We start from the raw sequence: 24,109 nt of genomic DNA, 5'->3' as shown, positions 1-24,109 counted from the left end.
CCTTCCCGTGCTCCGTGCAGTCCCAACGTGTGGATGAATGCATGTCCTGGAGTGCTCGCTGTGCGAGGCTGCACAGGGCTGATGGTTGCACCATAATACCAGAGTACGGAAAAACTTTGTTTTGTTTGTGTCCCCGGGGGCGGCAGAGCCTGCTAAGCAGGTCACTGCCAAGGGAGGGGCTGTCCTCTGCAATCGGGAAGCCGGGGCTGGGTGTGCGAGGGACCACAGCCATCTGGTGGTCAGAGCACGCAGCGCTGTTCTTCTTAAAACAACATCAGAAAACTTTTTAAAAGGGAAAGGCACTTAAAAGAATTCCTTACAGTGCTTTTTTTTTTTTTTTTTTTTTTTTTTTAATCATGAAGCCATTTTTGCTAGTGTGAAGAGCCCAGCCTCAACTTAAAATGATCCCTTGCAGAACTAGCAGGTTTTTTTCCCACCAAGTTCCTTCTCAAAAGAAACCTTGCAAAATTATTCAAGCTATTACTGGTATAGTCTGTAACAAGTATGACAGTACTGATTTGGAATATTTCCATGCCTTCATCTCCATTCTTCATATTTTCAGTTACTTGAAAAAGAGATACCTTGTCACTGTTGGAAAAATCTCAGTGAAAAGCACTGTGACCATGCCTGGCTGCACAGTCAGAAGGGGACAGGCTCACCCTAGGGGCCACAAGCAGCTCTCTGAATTTTCACCTGTTGGCCATCGATTCAAACTGACCTCACTTGGCAGACACCAAAAATGTTTTCCATCTGTTTGTCCCTTGACAAAAATAGAGGCAACCCATTTCTGCTGCACTCAAGTCTTCCTTGGGGACAGTTCCCTCTTGGCTTTGCCAGGTCCTGTGCCAGCTGTTCAGAGACTTAAAAACAAGGTGAGGGTGAAGAGGGGATCTTTATCCTGAGGTGGGCCCAGAGCATCCCAGAGGCAGTAAGGAGGAGTTTGAGCTCCCTCTACTCAGGATATTCATTCAGGGATGTTTGTTTCTCCTTTTGGGGAATTTGCAGGCAGTGCTCTGAGGGAGATGGAGGTGCTGAGAACTTTAAGTGCCTGCTGAGGTGTGAACCAGTGTTAAATCATCACCAGAGTGAATGGGCTGGTACCCTTCATAAATGCTGATGGGGCACCAGAAGCCCTTCCTTCCACGTGAGCCAGGCAGCCTGAGGCCAGGCACTGGCCAGAGGGCTTGGCCTTGCTTGTTCTATAGGCCCTTCAGTTGCACAGGTCACAGTCACAAAACCAGCCTGTTTTCCATCATGACCCTGCTCTTGCTTCCTCTCCTGCACATGCTCCAGCAGGAGAAGCTCAGCCACTTGGCCCTTTTGCCTTTGTTCAGATGACATTTTCAAATCCACTCAACCTAATTTCAAGAATCCTTCCCACAGCTCCTACTCAGCTAGACACTGGAGAAATGGTATAAAGACAACTGAGGATGTCCTGTAGATATCAGAGGGCCTTTTAGTAGCAACTGTATTTTTTGGATGTCTTTATACGTGGCTTACGGGCTGCAAGGTGGTCACAAGGCAGAGAGGGAAAGAAGAGGAAGCAGCTCACCCTCTTGCTATTTTGAGATGGCTTGTGATCACCTCCTCACAAGACTGTAGTAAAAAGCAGGGAGCACCTGCCCTGGCTTCCAGCACCCTCAGCCCCCATGCTCTTCTCCTCTCAGCACCAGTGCCCTTGCATTTTCATGGAGAGCAAATGTGGCTGCATGGTTCCATCCCTCTTCTCCTCAGTGCATCCTCCCCTCCTCACACCAGCACTGACAGCACACACCATATCTTCAAGGGAGGCTCAAGTCTTTGCTCCTTTAATGTGCAGTAAAAAAGACAACTCTCCCACACTCAACAAGAAATCCCACGAGCAGGAGCCCTGAGCTTGGCACCCTCCTCCCTGGCTTTCATTTACAAGTGGGCAGCATGTGCAGTTTGCTCTGAAGGGTTTTTCCCCCATGTGCAGAGGAGCTTCTGGCTGCTGCAGGGCTGCTTTACTGGCATGAGATGACTGATGTTGTTTCCCCTCTGTGCTGCTGAACAAGCTTCTGCAGGAACAGCATGTTCCCACTGGTCTAACTGCTCAGGACCCCTCATGTTTTTTGATGGAAGGGCCTCCTGCTTTAGGGGGATGCAGCTCTGTGACCCTGGCACACACAGCCACCCTGAGGGAGTCTGTGTGTCCCTAGAGGGACTCCCCACACCACGGCACCATGTGGTGGAAGGCATCAGTGGAAGTGAGAGAGGGAGGTAGGATCAGCTTGGGAGAAAAGTATGATAATGGAGAATTAAATTAACTGCAAATAGTTTGCTGAAGGCACATCCTACCCCATGGGAGACAGCCCCTTCAGCCTGGGGTACCGCTTGCAGTCCTGTGTGCTGCCAAGGGCTTGGACGACTGGCTGTCATGCAATGGAAACATCTGGGCTGTGGGTAGGATTCTGGATAAACTCATGGGGAAAGGGAGGAGAGGAAGAGGAAGAGAGGTTGTGAGTGGGAAGGTGTTGCATACCACAAAGCACTTGTGCAAGAGAGATGAGAGCAATAGGGTCCCTCTACCATTAGTGTTCCTCCTTGGCCACCAGTAATGCTTCACATCCCCGTGCTTTCCAGTCTAACACTGGCAGGCAGAGGGCTGAGAGATACATTCTAGGGGAGGGATGAGGAAAGAGGCAGGCAGGAGTGATTTCAGCTGCAGGCTGCAGCCTCTCCTGTTCCTTGGGCAAGATCTCTAGCTACCTCACTGGAGAGTAGATGGGGGAGCTTCTTCCAGAGCTTCTTCTGCTTTGCCCACACTGTACCATAAAAAGAAAAGCCCACTGAACTCCCACATTCTTTAGCAGCTTTGAAACCCCCCTTCACAAGTCTATAGTATGATATCCCTAAACACAACAAAGATTGTCTGAAGTCTGAAAGCAGCTTAAAAATAAAAACAACTCAAAGGATAAACAGAAAGAGAATGGAGGAAGGGGACAGAGTCCTTCCTCTGCTGGCCCCTGGTTGGAGGCAAGCAAAACAGCACACACAGCCTCTTGCTCCACAGCACACGGGTCCATAGCATTCACAAGGCAAACATAGCATCATCTTCCTTTGCTTGCTTCTGATGATGGCTGGCAGCAGGAGGGGAGACAGACGTCCCTGCTGAGGAGCTGGACAAAGTGGGGAGGCGGTCTGCAACTTTCGCTCGCTCTTCCAGAAATTTGTCAAACTCTGAGAGCAAGAGAAGAGCAGAGCATTAGCAAAGAGGGAGGTTTGTGGAAGAGCCAAGGTGCTGCCAGGAACAGTTAAAGAAAAGGGCTGGCTGGCACATCTCACCTTCACTGGTGACACCTTTTGGATCCTCTGATTCTCCCTAGCAAAGAAAGAGAAGGGCATGGTTAGAAGGAAGGTAGGTAAAGGCATCTCACAGATATGATTCATGGAGACACAGTCTAGTGTTCCCTCCACTTCCACAGTACAGACTTGTTAGAGGGGCCCTGAGCCTCAGTTATTAGCTATGGCTCCCAGAAGGCTGATTATACTGTTTTGGTATCCCAAAGCCTGGCTTTTCCTTCCCTGGTCCCTCCCAGCAGCCTGTGCCACGCCTTCAGCGATGCCAGCACTGTTATACACTGCCTGAAGTCCAGCCCCACAGACAACTCTGGCAGGACTGCTGGCTCCAGGAAGGCAGCCCCTCACTTACCACATCAGTGGAGAGCCACTTTTCTATGTCTTCCATGAAATTGCCTTGAGGAACTGGTACCTGGGACAGAAAAAAAGGGCAATGAGGCAAATAAAATAGAGGCTGTTCCAGTAAATCCACTATGCAAAAAGGCAGCCCAACCCAGAAGCTCAGCCTCTTGCTCCACTGTTCAGTCAGCTCAGGCTCATCCAAATCCAGCTAGTGCCAGTGCAAAACCCTCCCAGCTACCAGTGTGTAGTGGTTTTGGCTTGCCAATTTGAAATTTCTTGGCTAATGCACTAATTTATTTGACATAAATAAATTTTAGTTTCAGTGTTAGCCATTGCTTACCTGCTTCCTCTGTCCCATCCATGCCCAGACATGCAGTTTCCAGGATACATGCCATTAATAGCATCTGTGGTTGGGTGGTTGGCTTTGGGGTGTTAGGACTGGACCAGACTTTGCTTTTTGGTGAGGACCCACTAGGTGGAAGTTGGCTACTTGTGTAGGCAGCCAGAGAACAAGAGATATGCATTTCTTTACACCTTCTCCCTCTACAAACCAGTGACAGTCTGATGTCAAAGTCTGCAATGCTGAAGATATTGGAGGTGCCTGGTCTGACAGCACAGTAAGGAGGAAAGACACCTGCCAAGAACTGATTCCCTGGTATGATCGTGGAGCACAGCAGGATTTGATATCACACCAAAGTATTGAAACAGACCCATCAAAGAGAAAGTAATCTACAATTAAATTTTACTTCCAGCAGGGATGAGGCCAGCTCAGAAGAATTCATGGCCTTGGTCAATTTAAACAGCAAACAGACATATCCCTAGTGGACAGAGGTAACCTTGAAAGAAACAAAGTCTGATTTAAAACCCCAGATCCTTTTCTCCAGTCATGAGCTCCTGAATAAAGCTGAGCAAGAAGCAGCCCTTGCTAGGGGCTCCCCAAGCAGAAGAATGAGAGAGCATTTGTGGGAACTTTTTTATTAGTTTTATAATATATTTAGCTTTCTTGCCCTCAGGAAAACACCAAGAGCAAGAAAAACAGCAGCATCTTTGTACCAAAGACAGGCAGATTTCCTCAAACGAGGGAGCAAGCGCAGACAGTTATCACAGCTGGCAGATGGATGAATGGGAATGGAAGAGGATGTGTGAGGTTAGGGAAGTTTCAAAGCAAGCTGGCTGTGCCTACCCAGAGAGGCTCTCTTTGGGGTAGAAGTGACAACTGTACAGCACGTGGGGAAACATCCTAGAGCAGACATCAGCCTGGGCTGTGCTCATTACAGGAAGACAAGCTAACAAGCTTCAGATCCACGAGCTGTCAAAGCCTCTGTGTGCCTGAGGGAATGTAATTGCAGGAATTCCTGCTGTCAAAAGACCAAATTCAGCTGCCTGAAAGCTCAGTCACTAGCTACAGGAGGAGGCCTTCAACAGGGTTAAAGTCAGAATGTGTTTTCCTTCAAACAAGGCACCTCATGCTAAGGAGGAGTGACTGCAAGGAGAGTGACTGGCAGCAGCTGCCCTCATGATGTCACCAGCTATTGCTTCTGCTTTAGACACCCAACCCCAAAGAGGCCATCCTCTAGCTCAGAGTGGCACATGCTCTTGGCCTCAGAGCTCCTAGGGTTTTTTCCTACATCTACATTTACTTGAGCAAGGACTGGCACACTGCCTGCTTTCTTCCCAAACCTGGTCTCTACTAGCGGCCCAGCCCAGGGTTGCTCCATTTCAGTTAGCAGTATCTGCTGATGTCTGCTGTGCATCCTCATGTGCTGTGCCAGTGACACTTCTGTTTCAGCAGTCCCAGCCTCCTTCCTCCCTGCTGGTGCTCCACGACCTCAGATCTCACCATTCCTTGACGCATCATCCACTTTGTCAGCTGGGCTCCATCACTAGAGGCACCAGACTCCCCCTGGATGACAGAAGAGTCTGCATTGCAGTGTGAGGGAGAGGGGAGGCAGTGGGTTTGAGGTGAGGGAAAGAATGTACTAATACTGGTGGCCTACTTCTCTGATTGCAGAGAGAAGGCAACTGGACTTGGAAATTTGCTGAAGAGGAATAAAACATACATTTCCATGTGAAAATTTCCCTGAGGAGGGACATCCTTCAACTGCCTGAGGCAACCCCAGACTTTTCACAGCTCCTTACCTCAGGGCTTTAAAGAATGAGGTATGCAGCCCAGCTAGGAAATGCAGGTTAATGGAGACTGGGAGTTATCATCACTTTTTCCAAACAGACAGCACCCTTACTGCCTCGGTGACCAGGAGGTTACTCCAGTCCTGGTGAAGCAGTAAAAGCCATGGCCACTTACCGCTCCTGTGTTCTGCTGCCGGGCATCCAGGGCACCAGCAAGGCCTTTGGTGGCTTGGGGGTCTTCATACTTTACCCTGGAAGCAGAGAGACAACAGGCTGATGAGATGCCTGAGAGTGAAGAGCAGGAACTCCTAAACACATGTTCAGTTCTTCTGACTGCACAACTTTTCATGCCCTGTCATTCTGCTAACAACAGCTTCTAGAAAGATATGCAAAGCCCTTATTAAAGGTGTAGCCCACCATAAAACAGAGTAATCTACTCACTGGAACATTGTGGGATACAACAGGACAGCCCTGGCACAGTGACAGAAGGATGAGAAGGACTTATATGAAAACTAAGACACAGACTTACAGAGCTAGGTGTATTGACCACCTCCTCCTAGGTGTATTGACACTCACCTTCTTTGGGGTGGACTATAAAGAGAGAAAACTAATATAGACTGACCAGAATATAACAGATATTTCAGAAAGGATTTTAGCAACAAACCCCCACATACTCACCTATCTTTGCAGATGCAAATAGCTCAAAAACATCTCTTTAACTAATACCAATGAGAAGTGATGGTGGCAGAGGCTCACTGGCCTATGCTGGCCATAGGTGAGACTGGATGATCAGAAGAACCTAGTGTTGCTTCCAGATCTCCAAATGCACCATTACAGCAACCTCTTTCCACACGCAGACATGCCTCACCCATAATTTCCCTCATCCCAAGCCTGTGTCCCCTCTAGGCTGCTACCGCACCCGACAATGCCACACGTCACCATTTGATCCGTGCCGAATGGGGAAAACTCTCCATGCTAGGAAAATGAAGCCTTTCACAGAAACTCTCCACAAGTTTCCTCTCCAGCTGCTCCCAGGCCCATTCCCACAGATCCAGCAGACCATCAAGTGGAGCTGTTTTTGCTGAGGGCCAGGGGCTTGGGCCACCGCCGCTCAAACTTCTCAAAGAAGTGCTCATCAGTGAAGGGGCCGCTGTGGATGATGGCATCCAGGATGAAGTACAGCGCTGCTATCATGCCACTGATGAGGAAGAATGGCAGGAAAGGCTTGAAGTGCCTCAAGCACTGCCTCATCAAGACACACATGAAACATGGGGGGTCAGGAACAAACCCCAGAGGCTCTGACAGCACGTCCTGTCCGGAAGCTGTAGAGCAATGGGTCTGTTCAAGTGGAGGGAGACACTGAGAGCAGAGGCTTGTGAGTGAAATGTGAAGCCTGAGCCACTAGAGGTTACTTGGCAGGAGTGCAAGTGCAGGCAGATGAACGGCAGTGAGGAATAAATAGAAGATGTCTTGTTACTTGTGCAGGGATCATAAGCCTCAGCCTGTTAAGGACTGCCACAGCAGAGAGGATACAATTCCACCCTTGTCCAGAACTCCAGCACTGAGCACATACCAGTGGCTCTGGTTTCAGCCCCAGATTGGGTGCTGTTGATACAACTGTTTTCGTGCTGGACTGACTCTGTCCTCAGGCAGCACAACCCACAGTAAAAGCAGTGGGGAAACCCAGGGAAAGAACACATGAAGTCATGTGTAGGCTATGGGTTTCCCCACCATGTTTACCAGAAGCAGTCTGAGGCAGAGGAGTGGAAGAGACATCGTTAGGAGACCTTAATTTGACATGTATAAGAGACCTTAATTTGCTACTGGCCAGCTGCAGAACAAAGAACTCCAGTGGCTGCAGGAATGCAGGAGCACAGGCCTTGGAGGGCTGGAGGCAGTGATGTGCTCACAGGCTCTACTGCTTGGTACCCTATGGAGAGCAGCAAATGAGCTCTGCCAGGCAAAGCAGTGTGAGATCAGCCACAGTCTCTAAACCCAGGGGATATGGTCAGCACATTTTGCCAGCTTCTCCAGAACAAGGATTCAGGAATCCACTCTGCAGTGGAGAAGGCCTCTTCAGTTCAGCCACTACTATGGAGGCCCAACTCTTAGTGCTTTACACCAGCAGGCCTCAAACACACCATGGAGGAAGAAACATCAGTCCCACTTGCCAACAGGGAAGCTGAGGCACAGAACAGTGCCCTCTTGCAAGCCACAACTGACTGCACTCTTCCTGCACTCTAACTCAATACTCTGTCTGTTAGGCTGAATCAGTACTCAGCAATTCCCAAATTCAACATCATCCTAGTCAGGGCACATGACTTCAGCAGCAGACAAGAAAACAGAGCCAGTCCCACTTCACACCTTCATCCCCAGACACTGAATATCCCAGAACACAACACTGCAATTCTCACATGCAGGGACCAATTCCTTCTCCCCATGCTCCGGAGGATGCTGTGAAGGGGAGATTATGGCAGCAGGAAAAAGGACTGGGAGCACTGAGCTCATCCTACAAACACTGTGCATGTGAAGAGTGCATTTCTGTTTCATCCTGCTGTCTCCCAGGAACTGCTGCTGGTCAGGTCATGGCCTCATTTTCCCTTAGCCCTCCTTTGCAAGGAGGCAGGACAGGACAGAGAGAGCTGCTCCACTCACCCTCTGCGCTGCTCAGCCAGCGAGCTGCCACGGGTCAGGGCAAACATGTCAAAGTCTTCTTCCAGCTTGCCAGAAGTGTCGAGGGACTGCAGCCCTGCACTTACACTGCTTGAGCCCAGGTCTGTGGGAGAGAGAGCAGGGTAAGCAGGCAGCACTGAACAGTAAATGGAGGACTGTGGGCTTGGAGAGTGCTGGATGGAAAACTACTCTAGGCCCACTCCTCCATCCTGCTCCTCAGCTACAGCATGGTCTATGCATGTGTGCAGTCGTGGGTAAAGTAACAGAAGCTGTTTCTTTGCCCACTCAGTAGATATTTTTGGCTCAGCTTCAGACAGAAGCAGCAGCACCAATTTACTGATGCTGAAGGCTAGATGTTTCTGACCATCTTAGACAACTCTGGAAGGAACTGCTCCATAACCTGTGGAAGAAAATAACCTGTACTTCTGGGCAAGCACCTCTGAGACAGATGAGTGGATTTTCATGACTCGGGCATCATCCAAAAAAAACTTGACTTGAAAAACATCTCAGCTGGCTTGTCTATAAAAACAGTCTGGTGCCAATTTTCTGCAACTGCATCCAGGCAGTGCTATGTAGGCTGTTGGTATGTCTTGAAGAACCCCCAGGACCTCTCATATTTTTTTGAGTAAACAACCTGTCAAATCCTGGGTCCTGAGCCCAAGATGCTCATGGCTGCCTTTGCAGCATAGCTTCAGCTGCTCTGCTTCTCCCAAACTCAGTGGTCAGCCTGACACCACACAACAAAAGAGGCAAGTAGGCAGTGCTGCCAGGCATTGCAGAGGGAGCAACTTTATCCCCAGTCCTGCTGGAAGGCCAGGTCCTTAGCCACAGACTAATACTGAGGTCCTTCTTAAGTCACAGCCACCTCCTGAACAACGTGAGGTGAGGACACCAAGACATATGCTTGAGCGCCTTGGGGCATATACAAGTTTCTTTATGAGTTTATTAATTGAAAACACATGGCATTTTTCTAGGTTACTCTAGGAATCTGACTAAATAATTTTGGGAGATGATTCAAAGATGGGAAAGGATTTTCAAAGCAGCCAGGAGAAAGACTGAGGGGAAAATCATATGACAACATACTCATTCCAGCCAGCTGAGAGGAAAGGTTGCTGGTGACTTCAGGCTGTTTCAGTGCTGAAGGAGTACTGGGTCCCAGGTCAATCAAGCTGTTCTCTGCTTCATTTGGGGCCTTTGGAAGAAGAAAAAAGAAAATGGTAGGGAGCTTCTGAAACTTTGACACCCTGACCCTACAATCCTAGCTCACTGATACTGGAGAGGAAAGCCCTTCTGCACCCTTTGAAAGGTATCAGCAGTGAAGAGGGAGAAAAGGACAGCGATCAGAGAACTGACTGGGAATAGTGCCCCAGGGCAGCATATGCCTTGGTAGCCATTCTCCCAGTTCTGCTGGGTGTCAGTAAGTAGGGTAGTAACTGGTTCAGAGGGCAGGGTAGTGCTCAGAGAAGGATCATATGGGAATTGGAATCTCTCTATTCAATAACCATAACTGCTGCTGCTCTGCTCTTGCTCTTTGGGCAGGGCAGGAGAGGTTTGCAGTGGGAAATGGGGTGTCTTGCACACCAGGTGCTCTGGTGCAGCTTGGCTGGGACAGCAAAGCCCACCCTTTCTAAGTGGGGCAGACTGAACCTCCCCCCAAGTCAGCAGGGCACTGCTGGACCTGCAGGAAGCAAATCAGGCTGCACAAAGAGGCAGCTGCTCTGAGTTACCTTAACAGGCTGTCCTGTCCGAAGTCGCTCGAACCTGCAAGAAAGGTGACAGGATGCATTTCAGTAGGGTGGGCTCATTCACCCACAGCCCAAGAGTTTTTTTTATAAGACTTGGAACAGTCTGCCCTTTCCTACTCACTAGGAAAGGGGAACTATGGCTCAGGGCCAAATTTTCCCTCGAGATACCCCAGCAAGACCCATAGAGTTGATGTCTCCTGAGAGGTAGTGTGAGAAAGCTTCTTAGGATTATCCACACTTACTCATAACCAACAGCTCTCCTTACAGTTCATCTGGAGATGAACTAGCAAAGACATGTTTGTTGAAATGGAAGGAAAAAAAAGTTGCTGATCCCATCTGGGCAATTTCTGTCTGTTCCCATCTGCCTCAGAGGTAGAAAACCAGCTTTTTCCATGCAGTTGCCTCCTTCTTTTGGGTTATACCACAGACACATCTTTATATCCCATCAGGAATTTACACAGCGGCTTTGAAGAGACAGGAATTAGTCACCAAAAACTGAGAACAGGCTTTGTTCTCAAAGATGGATGATACAGACTGATAATCACATCTTGAGTATTAAACACATGGGCAGATCCAAAGGGTGGGATAGGCAGCCTTCAAGGGCAGTAAAGTCTTGTGGGAGAGCATGGAAGAGAAGGGAGGAGAGAGGTACCTCTCATGGCGCAGAAACACGTTGTTGAGGTTGTCATTGATGAGGAGCAGCTCTTCAGTGAGCTGCTCATGGAGGACACGGGGAATCAGCTCTAGGACTCGCTGCTGCATGGCTCTGCATGTCCGATTCAGCTCCTGTTCAAAGCAGGGCAAGTCACCACAAAGGTCATATTATGGCTGAGCACTCACAAATTTGGGAGTCTGACTGGAACACAGAACCCAGAGGCTACTGGGATCTATCAGGAATTGTTGATGGGTAATAAATATTGGTGTGAGAGGTAAATTGAGTCTGAGCTTTACATGGAATAATTGTATGCTTTTTTTGTAACACATCACCCAGAAAGAAAGGCCCCTGGGGACTACAAGTTCCATTGTGAGATAATTCAGCCTTGGTAATGTGATTTCCACCCAATATTGAAACTCTACCTTTCTTGTGTCTCCTGCACTCCCTGATAAGCCCCACACTAAACTGTCCAGTTGTTCCCCACACCTGTCATGCATTGGGCCTTAGTCCATCACGTCATTGCTAAATTGTGCTGCATGTGCCAGCCCTCCACCCTGCCCAGTGTTCCTTACCTGCAGCAGCTCCAGGTCAGAAGGCTCAGCCTGGGACGGCACCAGCTCCGTCAACATCTCCGACATAACCTTCGTGTTCCCATTCACCACTTCCAGCTCACTGCGCAGCTTCCCGATCTGCAAAAGAGAAGTGAAGTCACAGCTCTGCCAGGGGAGGCTGAGGTAGCTCTGAATGGCAGGGAATGGCACCACGTGTGCATGCCCGTTTGTGGAGCTGGAGGGAACAGCTACTGGGGAGTTCTTTGTCACCACTCATTTTAGCTCTCAGAAGCTCCCAGCAGAAAACCCCTCCATTACTTACCATCAAATTCATTTGCTGGTAGCACACATCAGGCCCTCACCTGGGATATTTGGCCACTAGTTTAGCCTTGATTTTTAATGGCCAGCACAGGCTGCTGATATGATTCAAATCTCTCCTCAGCCAACAGCTCCCAAGTGTTAGCCATTTAAATTGCTTAATTTCCAAAGTGGTGTAAGAGAGGGGAAAACAATTAATTCCCATTCAACAGGAGAGCCTCAGCTAAGTGTGCAGTTGAAGCTTTAGTCCTCTAGTTTACAAGCTGCTAATGAGCTTCTTTAGAACAGTTTCTACCCTCTGTTCTGCAAGAGAATGCAGAATACTGACAGCTAGGGACTTGGTGCTGAACATGGTGTCATATGAAGTCAGAGTGAGGAAGGAGAAAAGAGGATGAGGAAACAAGTGAGGAAGCCCTAGCCTTTGGAAACCACATAGCCAGACAGGGTTGATTCATAGAAAATGAGCAGTGAGGCAATATAAACAAAGATGATAAAGGAGGCATTATGTCTCGGCTCCCCACTTCCCTCTACCTGCAAGCAGCCCTGTCTTAATGAAACATAACCACTCCATGGTTGCAGTATTCCAGTTTGTCACTGTGACTACAATGGAGCTCTGGGGAGCTGTTGAAAGACTGTGCTTTAGAGGAACAGCTCCTTGACGACAGGGGCCAGGGCAGGACCAATACTGCAGTCCCAGAACAATGTTTGTGAAATAGCCTCAAACACAGGAAGAGTCAGGCAACATCCTGGGACTTGTGTCCAACTCACCTGTTCTGGTGTGGGTGTGATGGGTGCGTCACTGGATGTGCCTCTCCCGGGGGGCAGGGTGACAGGGTGGAGGATGGACTCCATCTGCTGAGGAGAGTTGACTGCAGGTGAATTCTGTCCAGATTGAGAGTTGGAGTTATACACAGTCTACAAAGGTGGGGAAAGTGACAGAGAGAAGGAGATGTTAGACACTCACATTTGACAGGGCAGCACAACTAGAGGAGAAATATTGATGGCAACTCCCCATCTAGTTTCAACAGCTCTTGGTTGTCCTGGAGCTTCTTACCACCCAAAAACCCTCTAAATTCAAGAAACAGTTCCTGAAATCCCCTCATTGCTCCAGAATGGCAGCTGCCCAACATTCTTCTCTTCAGCAATACTCCCATACCCTCTGTGGTGTGTGGATGGGTGACAGCATGTCCAGATCAGTCATGGGGAACTCCAGTCCCTTCCGTCTCAGGTCTTCATAGACGGCAACGACACCAGTCAAGTCTGGAGAGCTGCGGAAGGCATCTGCCCAGGACTGGGGAGAAGGAAACAGCACAGCCCATCACCACATACAACAGCCTTCTGTAAAAACACCTAACCACACTCTCTGCACTGCTGCAGATGCTCACACTTCTTGGCTCACCTGGATGAGGGTCAGCACCTTGTCATGCACTATGGCAGGTGGATTGTTCTTTGGCAGGATTGTTCTCACCAGGACACCTTCTACAAAGTCCTGGCTGGACACAAGGATGTGGAAGCGATGGCCACAGTTCTTGACGCAGGTTTCCAGGACCTTCAAAGGCAATAAAGCATTAGCTGTAGCCTTCTCTGCCCTCATGTGTTAACCTTGTTTGTTTTAGGTACATGTGTCCTAAAACTTGTGTTCAGGGCTCAGCTTTACAGCACTGTATCACAGAGCAGAGAGAGCCCTGAGCGCTCACCGTCAAAGCCAGCATAACTTCATGGAAGTTCTTGTTCCCTACAATTCTCTTCTTAATGGCTCGGAAGGCATCTTTGGGCCTGAAGGAGAAATGAGATGAAGAAAGATCATCAGAAGGCTGAGGCAAGGCAAAACAGCCACAGGTTCGGGATGCCTCATACTCAGCAGATGTCCCTCCTCACCATGTTTTCAGGATGGCTTGAAGCAGTGACTGGTAAAGCAGCTTTTGTCTGTGGTTCTGCAAAAGGAGTGGGGTTGGCTGATTATAGAACCATTTAGGTTGGAAAAGACTTTTTAAGGTCATCGGGTCCAACCATAAACCTAACACTGTGAAGTCCACCATTAAACCATGTCCTTGAGCGCTATTACTGAAATTAGAGGCCTCTGTGCTGAGGTCTGAAACAGCTCAAGGTCTTCAGGACACAACAGAGAACAGAGTAAAAACAATGCTAGAAACACACTCCTGGGGGGTAGAGCAAAATCCCATGGCAGAGACTGAAGAGGAGGAGATCACAGAAAAGCTTGGCATGGGCTAGAAACAGGAAGGAGACACCAAGCTGTGGCAATTCCTGTGTTACTCAAAGAGGAGCTGTTTAACATTTCCCTTGGGAGAAGGAGGCTCAAAAGCTGCAGGGGAGACACTGTGGCAAAATCTTGCCTATACTGCAGGTGGGTAAGAGAGCAACAGCATAGCAGGGCCTCATTAACCATTCTCAGAGGGGAGAAACACCCTGGTCTCAGACCACTGTGGCCTTAAGAAGGCACAAATAAACCAACATGCTCTTGCAGAGCACAGGAAAAAAAGCTGAGCTGGAAGAGCAGCAGTGCTGGAGGAGAAAAGTGGGTGGAGGGCAGAAGTGTACTTCTGGGGCAGCATGGTGTCAGTGGATGTGTATTAGCAGGGCAATGGGAGAGCCTGTCCAGCTGTGTTATCAGGTGCCCAGACCTGAAAGAAGTGGCCACAGCTCAGGTCTGAGAACTGTATTTGCACTGTGGGAATAGTGGAAAAGGAGTGGTGACAGATCTCTAAGTAGAGATGTTTGACTTTGTTTCCATACAACTGTGAAGCTGAAAACTGGGCTTGCTAATCCTCTGTCAACATCACTGTGGGGGAGGACAGCAGGAGTGAAACCTACATGTTTTATTCCATGTAGCACCTTCTTTTTTACATGCTGCTCTTGACATCTCCACTGTGAGAAGGAGCATTCTCCCTTGAATTCACTGGCAAATCCCCAGCTCCTGAGTTAACAAGTCTGGCAGACTGATGAACATCTCCCTGCAGAGAGAGGGAGACAAGAGCTCCCCCACCCATTTTGTGTGTGTTTGAGTGACTGTACATGAAAATACCTGAGAAGAAACCCAAGAAAGAATGGTACAGTGAGAGGACTGAATAGCAGCCTGAGATTTTCCCCTCTTCTTAGTCTTTAGATTTTTAGCCTTTAGATTTTTACATTCCCAGAGGAGAGAAAGAGAAGGGTATGAAGGGGCAATAAATCAAAGTGGAAGAAATGCAAATATGCCTTCTGGAGATGGGAGGCAGCCTGGCTTGAACAGAGGGCTGTCTGGGGACCCTGAAGGCCTGTTTGAATGGCTCCTAGCACTCACCAAGATTATAGAGAAGCATCTAATAAATGCTCTGACAGCTTTGCTGTGTCTCTAGGTCTCCTATCAGAACCTGTCTCAGGGATTGCTGGGAAGCCTAGCTTATTACCTCCCCCAATGCATGCTACCACTGCAGCCTAGAGATGTGGTGTTACAGGGAATGCAGGGAATGCCGCTGGATATGGGCCCTTGCCAGCTCCCTTACCCTTCTTCAGTCTCGTTAATGATGTCACAGATCTCCATGTTGAGAGCCCAGTCCTCGCTCCGCAGGGACCCATCGGTAGCTCTCTCTGGAAAAGAGAAACCAAGACAAGCTTAAGAGCAGCCCTGGAACTCTTAAGTTAAACTCTCACAAGACCCCAGACCCCAGGCTGCTTCTCCTGGCTGCCACTACAACATGCAAGGAGGCAAATCCATATGCAAATTCCAGGTCACCAAGTGCTCCCCACTAGGTGTCACCATGGCAGAGCACACTGCTGGGATGGCGGGTGCCCAGCTTCGCTCGTGCCTCCAATGCTGACACGCAAACACACTGTGTGTGACCTCTGGTGTCCTGCACACGAAGAGAAGGGGCTCAGCATGACTTCAGCTCCACAGCTAAGGAAAAGGGGGCTTATTTGCTTTGTTACTACAAGGCCAGAAACTGTGACTTCACTCTGCTCACACTGATATGGATCTAATACCAATAACTCCAGTTCTTGGTTTGTACTACATAAGGAGACAAAAGAATCAAACCCTCCCCCTCTTTTTTTTTTTTTTTTTTTTTTTTTTTTTTGTACACCAGCTCTATAAAAACAAACAAGCAAAAATAGAAAACTAAAGCAGGGTTTTTCTTGTTTAACATTTACACCTCTCTACTGAACTTCTGGCCTCTAGGGAGTGTGGGCAGAAGTAAACTGCAGGCTGAAGTCGAAGCAATATTGTTACAGCTTTGATTGTCTCCCCTTTAATTAGGAATTCCTCAGTCAGCCTTGATGTTATTTATTCAAGGCAGAGATTTGGGAAACGAGCAGCTATTACTGGGAGCACCAGTGTCTCCACCCTGTAATCATCCATGGCTCAGTCCCAGCCATGCCACTGACTCATGCCTTCAGGGACACCACCAGTAGCTGGGGGAAAGAGAACTGCCAGTGGGGCCAGCAGGGCCCAGGCACTCCCGAGACCACGGGGAAACACAGACATGCAGCAAAAGGCAAGCAGAGAACAAGAACCATCCTTTCCAGCTCTCTCATCCTACCAAGCACTTGTCTTAGCACTGGGGCAAGAGAATTAAAACTGGCCAGACCGGTTTAGCACTTACCAGATGCTCTTCAGGAGAGCTCTGTCCCAGCAAGGTACTTACAGAAGTGACTGCATTTTCAAAACTGCTGTCCCCGCAAAATCTATGGCTGTCCCTTGCTGCTGTGGGTCCTCTACCCCTTTTGAGAGGTCCTTCCTCTGCAGAGCTGCCTTTTTTTTTTTTTTTCTTTTGACCTAGCAGCTAATGATCCCTGTGTGGGACTGAAATTAAATACCCGTTCACGCAGTAATAGGATAGGACCATAACACAGGAAGAAGATTTTTTAACTCCTGCCTGGGTAAGCACATCCACCATGTCCTATTAAGAGTCAGGCACGGAGCTATTCACACCACGCTGCAATGCAGCCTCGTATGCACGTGTCCCTCCCACGGATTGCACACCACAGCGTGAAGCTATCGGCATCTTATCACAATCCAGCCACCACCTTTTTGTTGGCTACAGAATGCATTGATTACACAGCGATTATGCTCATGACATTGTAGCCACAGCCAGATGGAAGACGGCAGACAGGGAAGGAGAGTGGCAGAATGTTCTTGATACTCTTTCACCTTTCTAAAGGTCTGGCTATTACTGGAATAGCCTTAAGTAAGGCTCCTTGATTCAGGTAAACTTTTGTCACTTTGACTATTAACTTTACATAGGGATCCAGATCTCTGGCAGATCCAAGCTTCCTCAGCGAGGCACAGGAGGAAGGATTGCACTGGGTGATGTGGTGGAGAATACATCCAGGGCAATAGTGTGTCTGGTGCACCAGGGCATGTACCAGTCAATGGGGGAAACTGTAGTAACACATGAGGGAAAATGTTTTCCATTGAGGATCCTTTGGGATCAGGACTCAGTATGATTCAGAGCTCCAGGTTTCCTCCTGCCCTGGGACACCAGACTAGCTCAGGTCAGTCCAATGGGTTTGGCTCATGTGGTCACAAAGCCTCCCTAACTTGTGCTCTCCTCCGGGATCCCCTGCTCATGACACATCATGGTTTGAACATTCCAGAAGTTTCCCTGCACTGTTTGCTGCCACTGGCAATGAATCAGAGAAATCCACTACACAGAGGTTGCTCTGCTGACAGGGAAGTCTACATCCACTCTTCTCATTGCACATGGGAGGAAAACCCCACAACTTAGGAACAGGGCTGAGCCTGCTTGGAAGCTCTGAGCTACAGAAGAAACAAAGGACAAACTAAAACGTTAATTTAACCATCAATCCTTGCTGTTCAAATCTCCCCAACCTTCCTTCGCATTGTACACAAATGTGAATTGAATCTGCAAACACCCTTTTCTCGCTTCCCCATGTTTGGTGGCACACTGTAACCTGCTCTCCACCACCCTTTCCCTCCAAATGCACCAGTCCTGCCAAGGTCGAGCAGCAGGTTTGCTTTGCAGAAAGGAATGTAAATAAACCATGCGTGCTCCTTCACCTGGCTGGCCATTTAGGAGACAACTGCGCTGCCTCAGAAGTGACACACCCTGCCCCTGTCACCCCTCAATAGGGTGGTCATCCTGTTACTGACACCCCAGTTCACACATCATCAAGGGAGAGCTGCAGGAAAACAGCAAACCTGCCAGAAACAAAACACAGGGTCACAAAATGCAATGCTGGAAGAGCAGTGCATATGGAAAACAGGAATGTGACCCTGAGGCAATTCCAAGGACAAAATGCTTGAATTTACCCATTACAAATTAAGGCCTGGCCTAGCTGGCATTGGGAAAGCTGAGCTAATGCCCTTCTAATCCTCCTTGCTCTCTTTTAAGCTGTAAGGGACTGTCCAAGCCTAGTAAGATATGGAATTTTCTCCAAAATCCTGAATTTGCCCTTTTGTAAAGCCTGCAGAAGGGAAGGAAACGAAGTCTAATTAGTCACATGAAGGATCAGGGTGGCTGGCCCCATTTCATGAGCTGCAATTAGCACATGAGCTGTCTGCTCCGCACGAAATCTGAGCCTGGGATGGCTGGGGACAGCGACAAGTCCCTAAAAAGAGTGAGCACAGGAGGCAGGGCACTGCCATGGACCCAGCATTGCCTGGTGGGACTCATCAGGCAGCATCTACTTCTGTGTGTTACCAGCTGAGCCTGACCCGCAGCAGAGAATTCCCCTGGCAGAGGTTATCATGAGCCTGTGAATGCTATCGCCCTCCAAGCCCCAAACCAACCAGCTGCCGAATATACAGGAGGCCCTTCATGGGGCTGCTCCAAAGCCACATTGTTTTGGCAGCCAGTCCAGCTCCCCGGGTGTGACAGCATTGGGGTTTGTCTGATTCCAGTCTGCTGCCTCACAAATTGCTCAGAACTGCACAGGACTGTGGTACGGGTTGGACCAGAGCATCATCTCTTCTCCTGCATGGCACTGGATGTGCTCCTGCTGACTGCACTAGGTGATAAAAGTTATTTGGAACCAGCAGATAATGAAGAACTCCAAGCACTTGGCATAACTGGCACGAAGGAGCCGTACACTGCTTTGTCCTATGAGTACATTTCACAACTTTGCTTCTTTACAAGGTTATTGTCTCTGCCCTGGTGGCAGGGGAGAGTGCACTGGGGATCCCACTCAGCTGTCCCTGCACACCAGCACTGCAGCCAGTAGTGTCAGAAGCCAGGGACAGAAGGTCCTGTGCAGGCTCCTGTCCCCTTTGCTCCCCACTCCAGACCTGAAGCACCCTAACCAGCCAGATGCTGCTCAGAAATCCTTTGCCTGTGATATGCTCTGCCCCTTCTCCAAGTGAAGCCTTCAAACAGAGCTTCCTGTAGTGCTTCTTCCTGGCTCTAAGTTCCTCAGCAAAGCATCAAGCACCTTCTCACCCATTTCAACAGGCATTTGAGGGCACCAGCAGTTCATTGCACGAGACAGCTTAGGTTCAGCAGAAAGCAATGCAAGCTTCCCTTCAGTTCACAAACTCGCAGGCCCAAATCAGCATCCTGTACAAGCCTCATGCTTTTACTTCCCTTGAGGGAACTTCAGCACCAGCTCTGCCAGGACTTCACCCTTTAGCTGTATCCTTCCCCCAAAGCCTGAGAGGACAATGTGCATTCTAGAGAGACCAGAGATACGGCTCCAAACCTAATTCAAGGATGGCGATGGACACAGACTGTGCTGACATAGTGGTGTGGATATTTGTGTCTCTGAACTGCTGCTGCTTTCCTGTGAATCAGCTCAAATTCTCAGCGATCAAGTGACTCTTCAGCTGCTTCCTTTGCCCCTTTTCCTCCAGGTAGAGCAGGCAGAGAAGACAAGGCAATGCCTTTTTGAGAAGCACAACTTTGCAGGTACCCACAGAGCAGTGCAGGAATACCTGCAAGGTGGGATCTAAAAGGTTGGGGGGATTTTCCTGGCATACTGTTTTGCATCTGCCCCTCTTCCTACCCTTTTCTTACAGGAAAGCCCTCTTTACAGTCTCAACTTTTCCTGGTCCTGATGCTTAAAATAACCCCCATCCATAAAAAAATCTGTGTCATCTCTGTGCTACACCGTTACTTCTATCCCTTGCCTGCCCTCACTCACTGAAATAACCTGCCTCTGTCCCTTTTGGTATTGCTATAATTACTAGTTATTTTAGACTGCCAGGGTGAGGAGAGAGCATTGGTAGTTTCTTCTCCATACTCTTACTCAGAGAGAATTCGCCTCCTTGAAATTAGATTTTCCATTTTGAAAATGGAAAAAAGCTTCTCTTAGCTCCTAGATAGAGGCATAGTGGATTTCCCTTTCAAGGGGGGAACCTGAACTATGATTCTTTATCACTCTTTGGAAATGTTCCCACTGATATTTTAAAAAACCCACCATACAACAGAAACAAATACAAAAAAACCCAAACAAGTAAGTCAGTATTCCTCTTACTCAGGAAGAGACATCCCAGTGCAAAACCAGGACAGAGGCAACTTTTGTGACTAAATCTCAGAACTGTGAGTAACAAACTAGAAAACCTCCTCTGCAACTGACTCATTCTGTGACAGATCATTGAGATTATCTGAGCATTGCTTTCCTAGTCAGCAAAATATGTGGGTCTTACTAGATTAACATTAATGAAGGAATTTGAGAATGTTACTGCAGTGTGCCACAGAGAATTTTTTTTTTTTATTCCTCAGCCTTCATCTAAAGCTATTTTAGACTTCATAAGCTATATCAAGCATACATGACTTTACCCAGATAATTTACAAGGACGCAGCATTATCCTTCTGCAGACAGCCCAGGGCAGCAGCACTGTGCAGGTTTGGTGATCAGGCTCATGGGTTGGACATGCAGCTGCCACAGACCTACCAAACGAGTTTGGGGAAGTCGTGTTTGCGTCCCAAATCAAGCAGTGAAGATAGCATTTACTCATGCCCCCCAGGATGTAGATAGGCAATGTTCAAAAGGAGAAAATATCCATCTTTTCAACCACCAGCCCTTTCAAGTCCTCCACAGAGTTCCTTTCTCATACTCTGCAATTTCTCCACCTCTTTGGACTCCCATAACCCCAATCAACCCCAGTCAGTAATATCTCCCTGGTATCACACCTCTGTGATACTACACAACTCCTCTCTGACAGCACTTTTAAAATACCTTTTATTTTCTCCTTCCTTTTCTGTTGGTTTGTTGCTTGGGAATCCCTAATTTAATTGAAACAAAGCCTAGAGGTATAACCCACTTACAGTCTGGTTACCAAACTGACCAAAAGATCTGTGAGGCAACCTTCAGATTGTCTCTACCCAAACACAATCTGATACACTCACTGAGGGAAAAAAGAGCATTCATTCAGGAAAGGGCAGGAGACAGCTTCTCTGGGAAAATGTGATGGAACATGTGATGGAACATGTGATTTTCTTCTAGAAAGAAGATCATCTGGAGGATTTTGATAACACAAAGTCTTCCCTGATGGTCCTTCCACCATCTGGCTGTATCTGGCTGTAATGCATCTGTCCCAACACCGGAGTGACACATCACAATGCCCCTGACATACTTTGGGACAGTGTTAGGGTAGCCTTTAAAATCATTATAATAAAAGCATTACTTAAAGCAGCTGCTTGCTCTCTTCCCACCCTAGGCACAGCCTCCTATTCTCCTGTGCAAGGACACCAGAAAGACTGAATGTGGGACTGGATGTTCACAGCAAAGAGCCAAGGTCTGATAAGCAATGAACAGCAAGAATGAGAAAGTGCATAAACTCACAAGTGAACAGTTTAAATGGCCATCAACCTGCAAGCACAACTTCACGGCCCTTAGCCACACAATATGGGAAGTGAGTCTTCATTCTAAGCATTTTAAGAACTGCATCCCTGTTCTGACACCAGTGCAGCTGTTGACAGTCTTCCCTCTAACTGCAGCATCTCTGCTCCACTTTCTCAGGCCACATCCTTCTCCCATGTTCCCCAAGCTGCCCTGAGCACAGGCACTGCAGGACACCGTGTGCCCATGGGCCTGCCAGGTCACAGCGTGGGTGCTGTTCATTGCTGGAGCTGGTGCTCCATGCTGTGAGCCAGCTCGTGCTGCAGCAGCCAGGGCACGGCCCTGCCAGGCACCGCTCGTGGCACAGCTCAGTGCGGGAAACACCCCCAGCTGCCCAGAGCCAGTCCTTTGGGTAGGGAACACAGGTCTGACTGGGCGAGCCGTGTGCCCCAGGCCAGCCCAGCCTGATGCTGCTGTCCCCATGGCCCCGGTGTCACTGCAGCCCTCACTGACCCCATCCCACAGCCCCAGTGTCCCTGTGGCCCTCACTGACCCCTGTCCCACAGCCCCGCTGCCCCCACAGCCATCACTGACCCCATCCCACAGCCCCGCTGCCCCCACAGCCCTCACTGACCCCATCCCACAGACTCCATACCCCCACAGCCCTCACTGACCCCATCCCACAGACTCCATACCCCCACAGCCATCACTGACCCCATCCCACAGCCCCGTGCCCCCACAGCCCTCACTGACTCCATCCCACAGCCCCGTGCCCCCACAGCCCTCACTGACCCTGTCCCACAGCCCCGCTGCCCCCACAGCCCTCACTGACCCCGTCCCACAACCCCGCTGCCCCACAGCCCTCACTGACCCTGTCCCACAACCCCGCTGCCCCCACAGCCCTCACTGACCCCGTCCCACAGCCTGGCTGACCCCACAGCCCCGCTAACCCCGTCCCACAGCCCCGGCGTCGCGCCCCTCGTGCCACCGCGGGTCACGCGCCGTTCCCGCCCGGCCGCGATAGGCTGCCCTGGCTGGAGCCCAGCCAATCAGCAGCTCCCCGAAGCCCCCGAAGAGGCGCGGGCGGGAATGGCCGCAAGCCAATCACGGGGCTCGGCGGGGCCGGGGGGCGTGGCGGGGACCACCGGCCTGCGGCCCCTTTAAGTGAGCAAACTTCACCTCGCCACCCCAAGACCCCCTCGCGCCCGGATTGGCTAGCGGGGCCCCCGACGGAGCCGCCTCGGGCTGCACGCCCGCTATTGGCCGGCGGCACCCGTCAGTCAGAGCAGAGCTCTCTCCTGATTGGCCAGCGCGCTGCTGGTCCCGCCGCGGGGGCGGGGGCCTCCGCTTCCCCGAGGAAGGGTCCGGCGGACGCCTCCGGGGGCGCGGGGCCGGGCGGGCGAGCGGGGGCGCGGGGAGGGTCGGGGGGCGCGGGTGCGGCTCTCACCGATGCGCTGCCCCACGGGGGAGCTGAAGGGGTTCCCCAGCAGAAAGTCCATCGCCGCCGCCGCCGCGCCGCGATCAGCTGACGCCGCCGCCGCCGCCGCTCACGTGACCCGCGCGCCGGCCGGGGCGGGCCCGCCGGGCCCCGCTGTGACGCACGGGCCGCCGCCCGGACCGGCCTCGCCGCGCCGCGGCTGACAGGGGCGCGGAGCGGCCGCGGCGGGGCGGCGGCTGCCGGGCTGGGCGGCGTGCGAGCCCACGGGGCCCGGTCCTGCTGGCCCTTGGCCCCCGGCCGCAGGAACGGAGGGGCTCCCGCCGCCGAGAGCCCCCGCCGCTTTCTGCAACCCGCGAGCCTGAGCGGTGCCCAAACCCTGGAAAGACTGTGGCGATGGGTTTTTAGTTTTCCATAGCCCGGTGTGGGAGCGTACTCGTAGGAGTTAGGAAGAAATTCTTTACTGTGAGGTTGCTGAGGCACTGGGACAGGTTGCCAAGAATTGTGGATTCCCCATCCTTGGAAGTGTTCCAGGCCAGGTCGGATGGGGCTTTGAGCAATTTTTTTGTGGAAGGTGTCCCTGTCTGTGGCAGGGGTGTTGGAAATGATCTTTAAGGTCCCTTCCAACCCAAACCATCCTGTGACTCTACAGAGGGTGGTTGGCACGTTCTGGGACTAAGCAACCGCCCTGCCCAAGCTGAGGCTGCAATCAACCAACACCCATACCCGAAAAATGGGGACGTGTTAATGCCAGCACAAATCCTGCTCCAACCCTGCCACGCCTGACATCCTGCACAGCACCTGGAGTCCCGTGTATTGGTGTCACCTGAACACCACGAACCTGAACTGAGATGAGGCAGCAGGGAAGACAAATACCGTGGTGTTACCCTGCTACAGCTCCCTTCTGGGGGGGTCCCAAACAGTCAGGAACCCGAGAGATAATTTGGGTGACTGGTGCTGCTGGAAACAGTACAGCTTGCCTGCCAAGTGAGTGAGTTTAGCAGGGTTAGGATTGGATGTATTTTGCTGAGAAACACTACAAGTGGTAACAACAGCTGCAGAAAAGAGCACATGCCAGAAATGAACGACAATACTCCAGAAGTTAAAAAAAAAACTATATTGCAAGTACAGTACAAAAAACTCTGTGTATAATTGTAATGTAATCAGGACCAAACAGCAAAGAAATAACAAAAATATAAAACCTGCT

The 24,109-nt window shown here is 50.1% G+C and overlaps 1 protein-coding gene across 3 annotated transcripts; it reads right to left on the bottom strand.

The window, feature by feature from the left end:
* Positions 1–1,780: 1,780 nt before the first annotated feature.
* On the bottom strand, positions 1,781–23,041 carry TOM1 (target of myb1 membrane trafficking protein). Of its 3 annotated transcripts, none has more exons than XM_056509587.1 (16): positions 22,915–23,032; positions 15,236–15,320; positions 13,430–13,508; positions 13,132–13,281; positions 12,889–13,023; positions 12,501–12,647; positions 11,436–11,552; positions 10,861–10,994; positions 10,191–10,224; positions 9,547–9,655; positions 8,446–8,566; positions 5,966–6,041; positions 5,504–5,566; positions 3,674–3,733; positions 3,307–3,343; positions 1,781–3,201 (listed from the first exon to the last, which is right to left on the bottom strand). In XM_056509587.1, the coding sequence occupies exons 1-16, from the start codon at positions 22,964–22,966 to the stop codon at positions 3,053–3,055; spliced, it is 1,548 nt and encodes a 515-aa protein (XP_056365562.1). In that variant the 5' UTR covers positions 22,967–23,032; the 3' UTR covers positions 1,781–3,052. The 3 variants fall into 3 exon arrangements, with proteins under 3 accessions (XP_056365562.1, XP_056365581.1, XP_056365571.1); XM_056509606.1 differs by lacking the exon at positions 22,915–23,032 and adding an exon at positions 16,331–16,349; XM_056509596.1 differs by lacking the exon at positions 5,504–5,566 and having other exon boundaries at positions 22,915–23,041.
* Between the last annotated feature and the right edge of the window lie 1,068 nt (positions 23,042–24,109).

This window comes from Oenanthe melanoleuca, chromosome 1A, assembly GCF_029582105.1.
Source record: "Oenanthe melanoleuca isolate GR-GAL-2019-014 chromosome 1A, OMel1.0, whole genome shotgun sequence".
Classification (NCBI taxonomy): Eukaryota; Metazoa; Chordata; class Aves; order Passeriformes; family Muscicapidae; genus Oenanthe; species Oenanthe melanoleuca.
The sequence above is the reverse complement of the archived record's forward strand: the minus strand, read 5'-3'. Positions and strand labels throughout refer to the sequence as shown.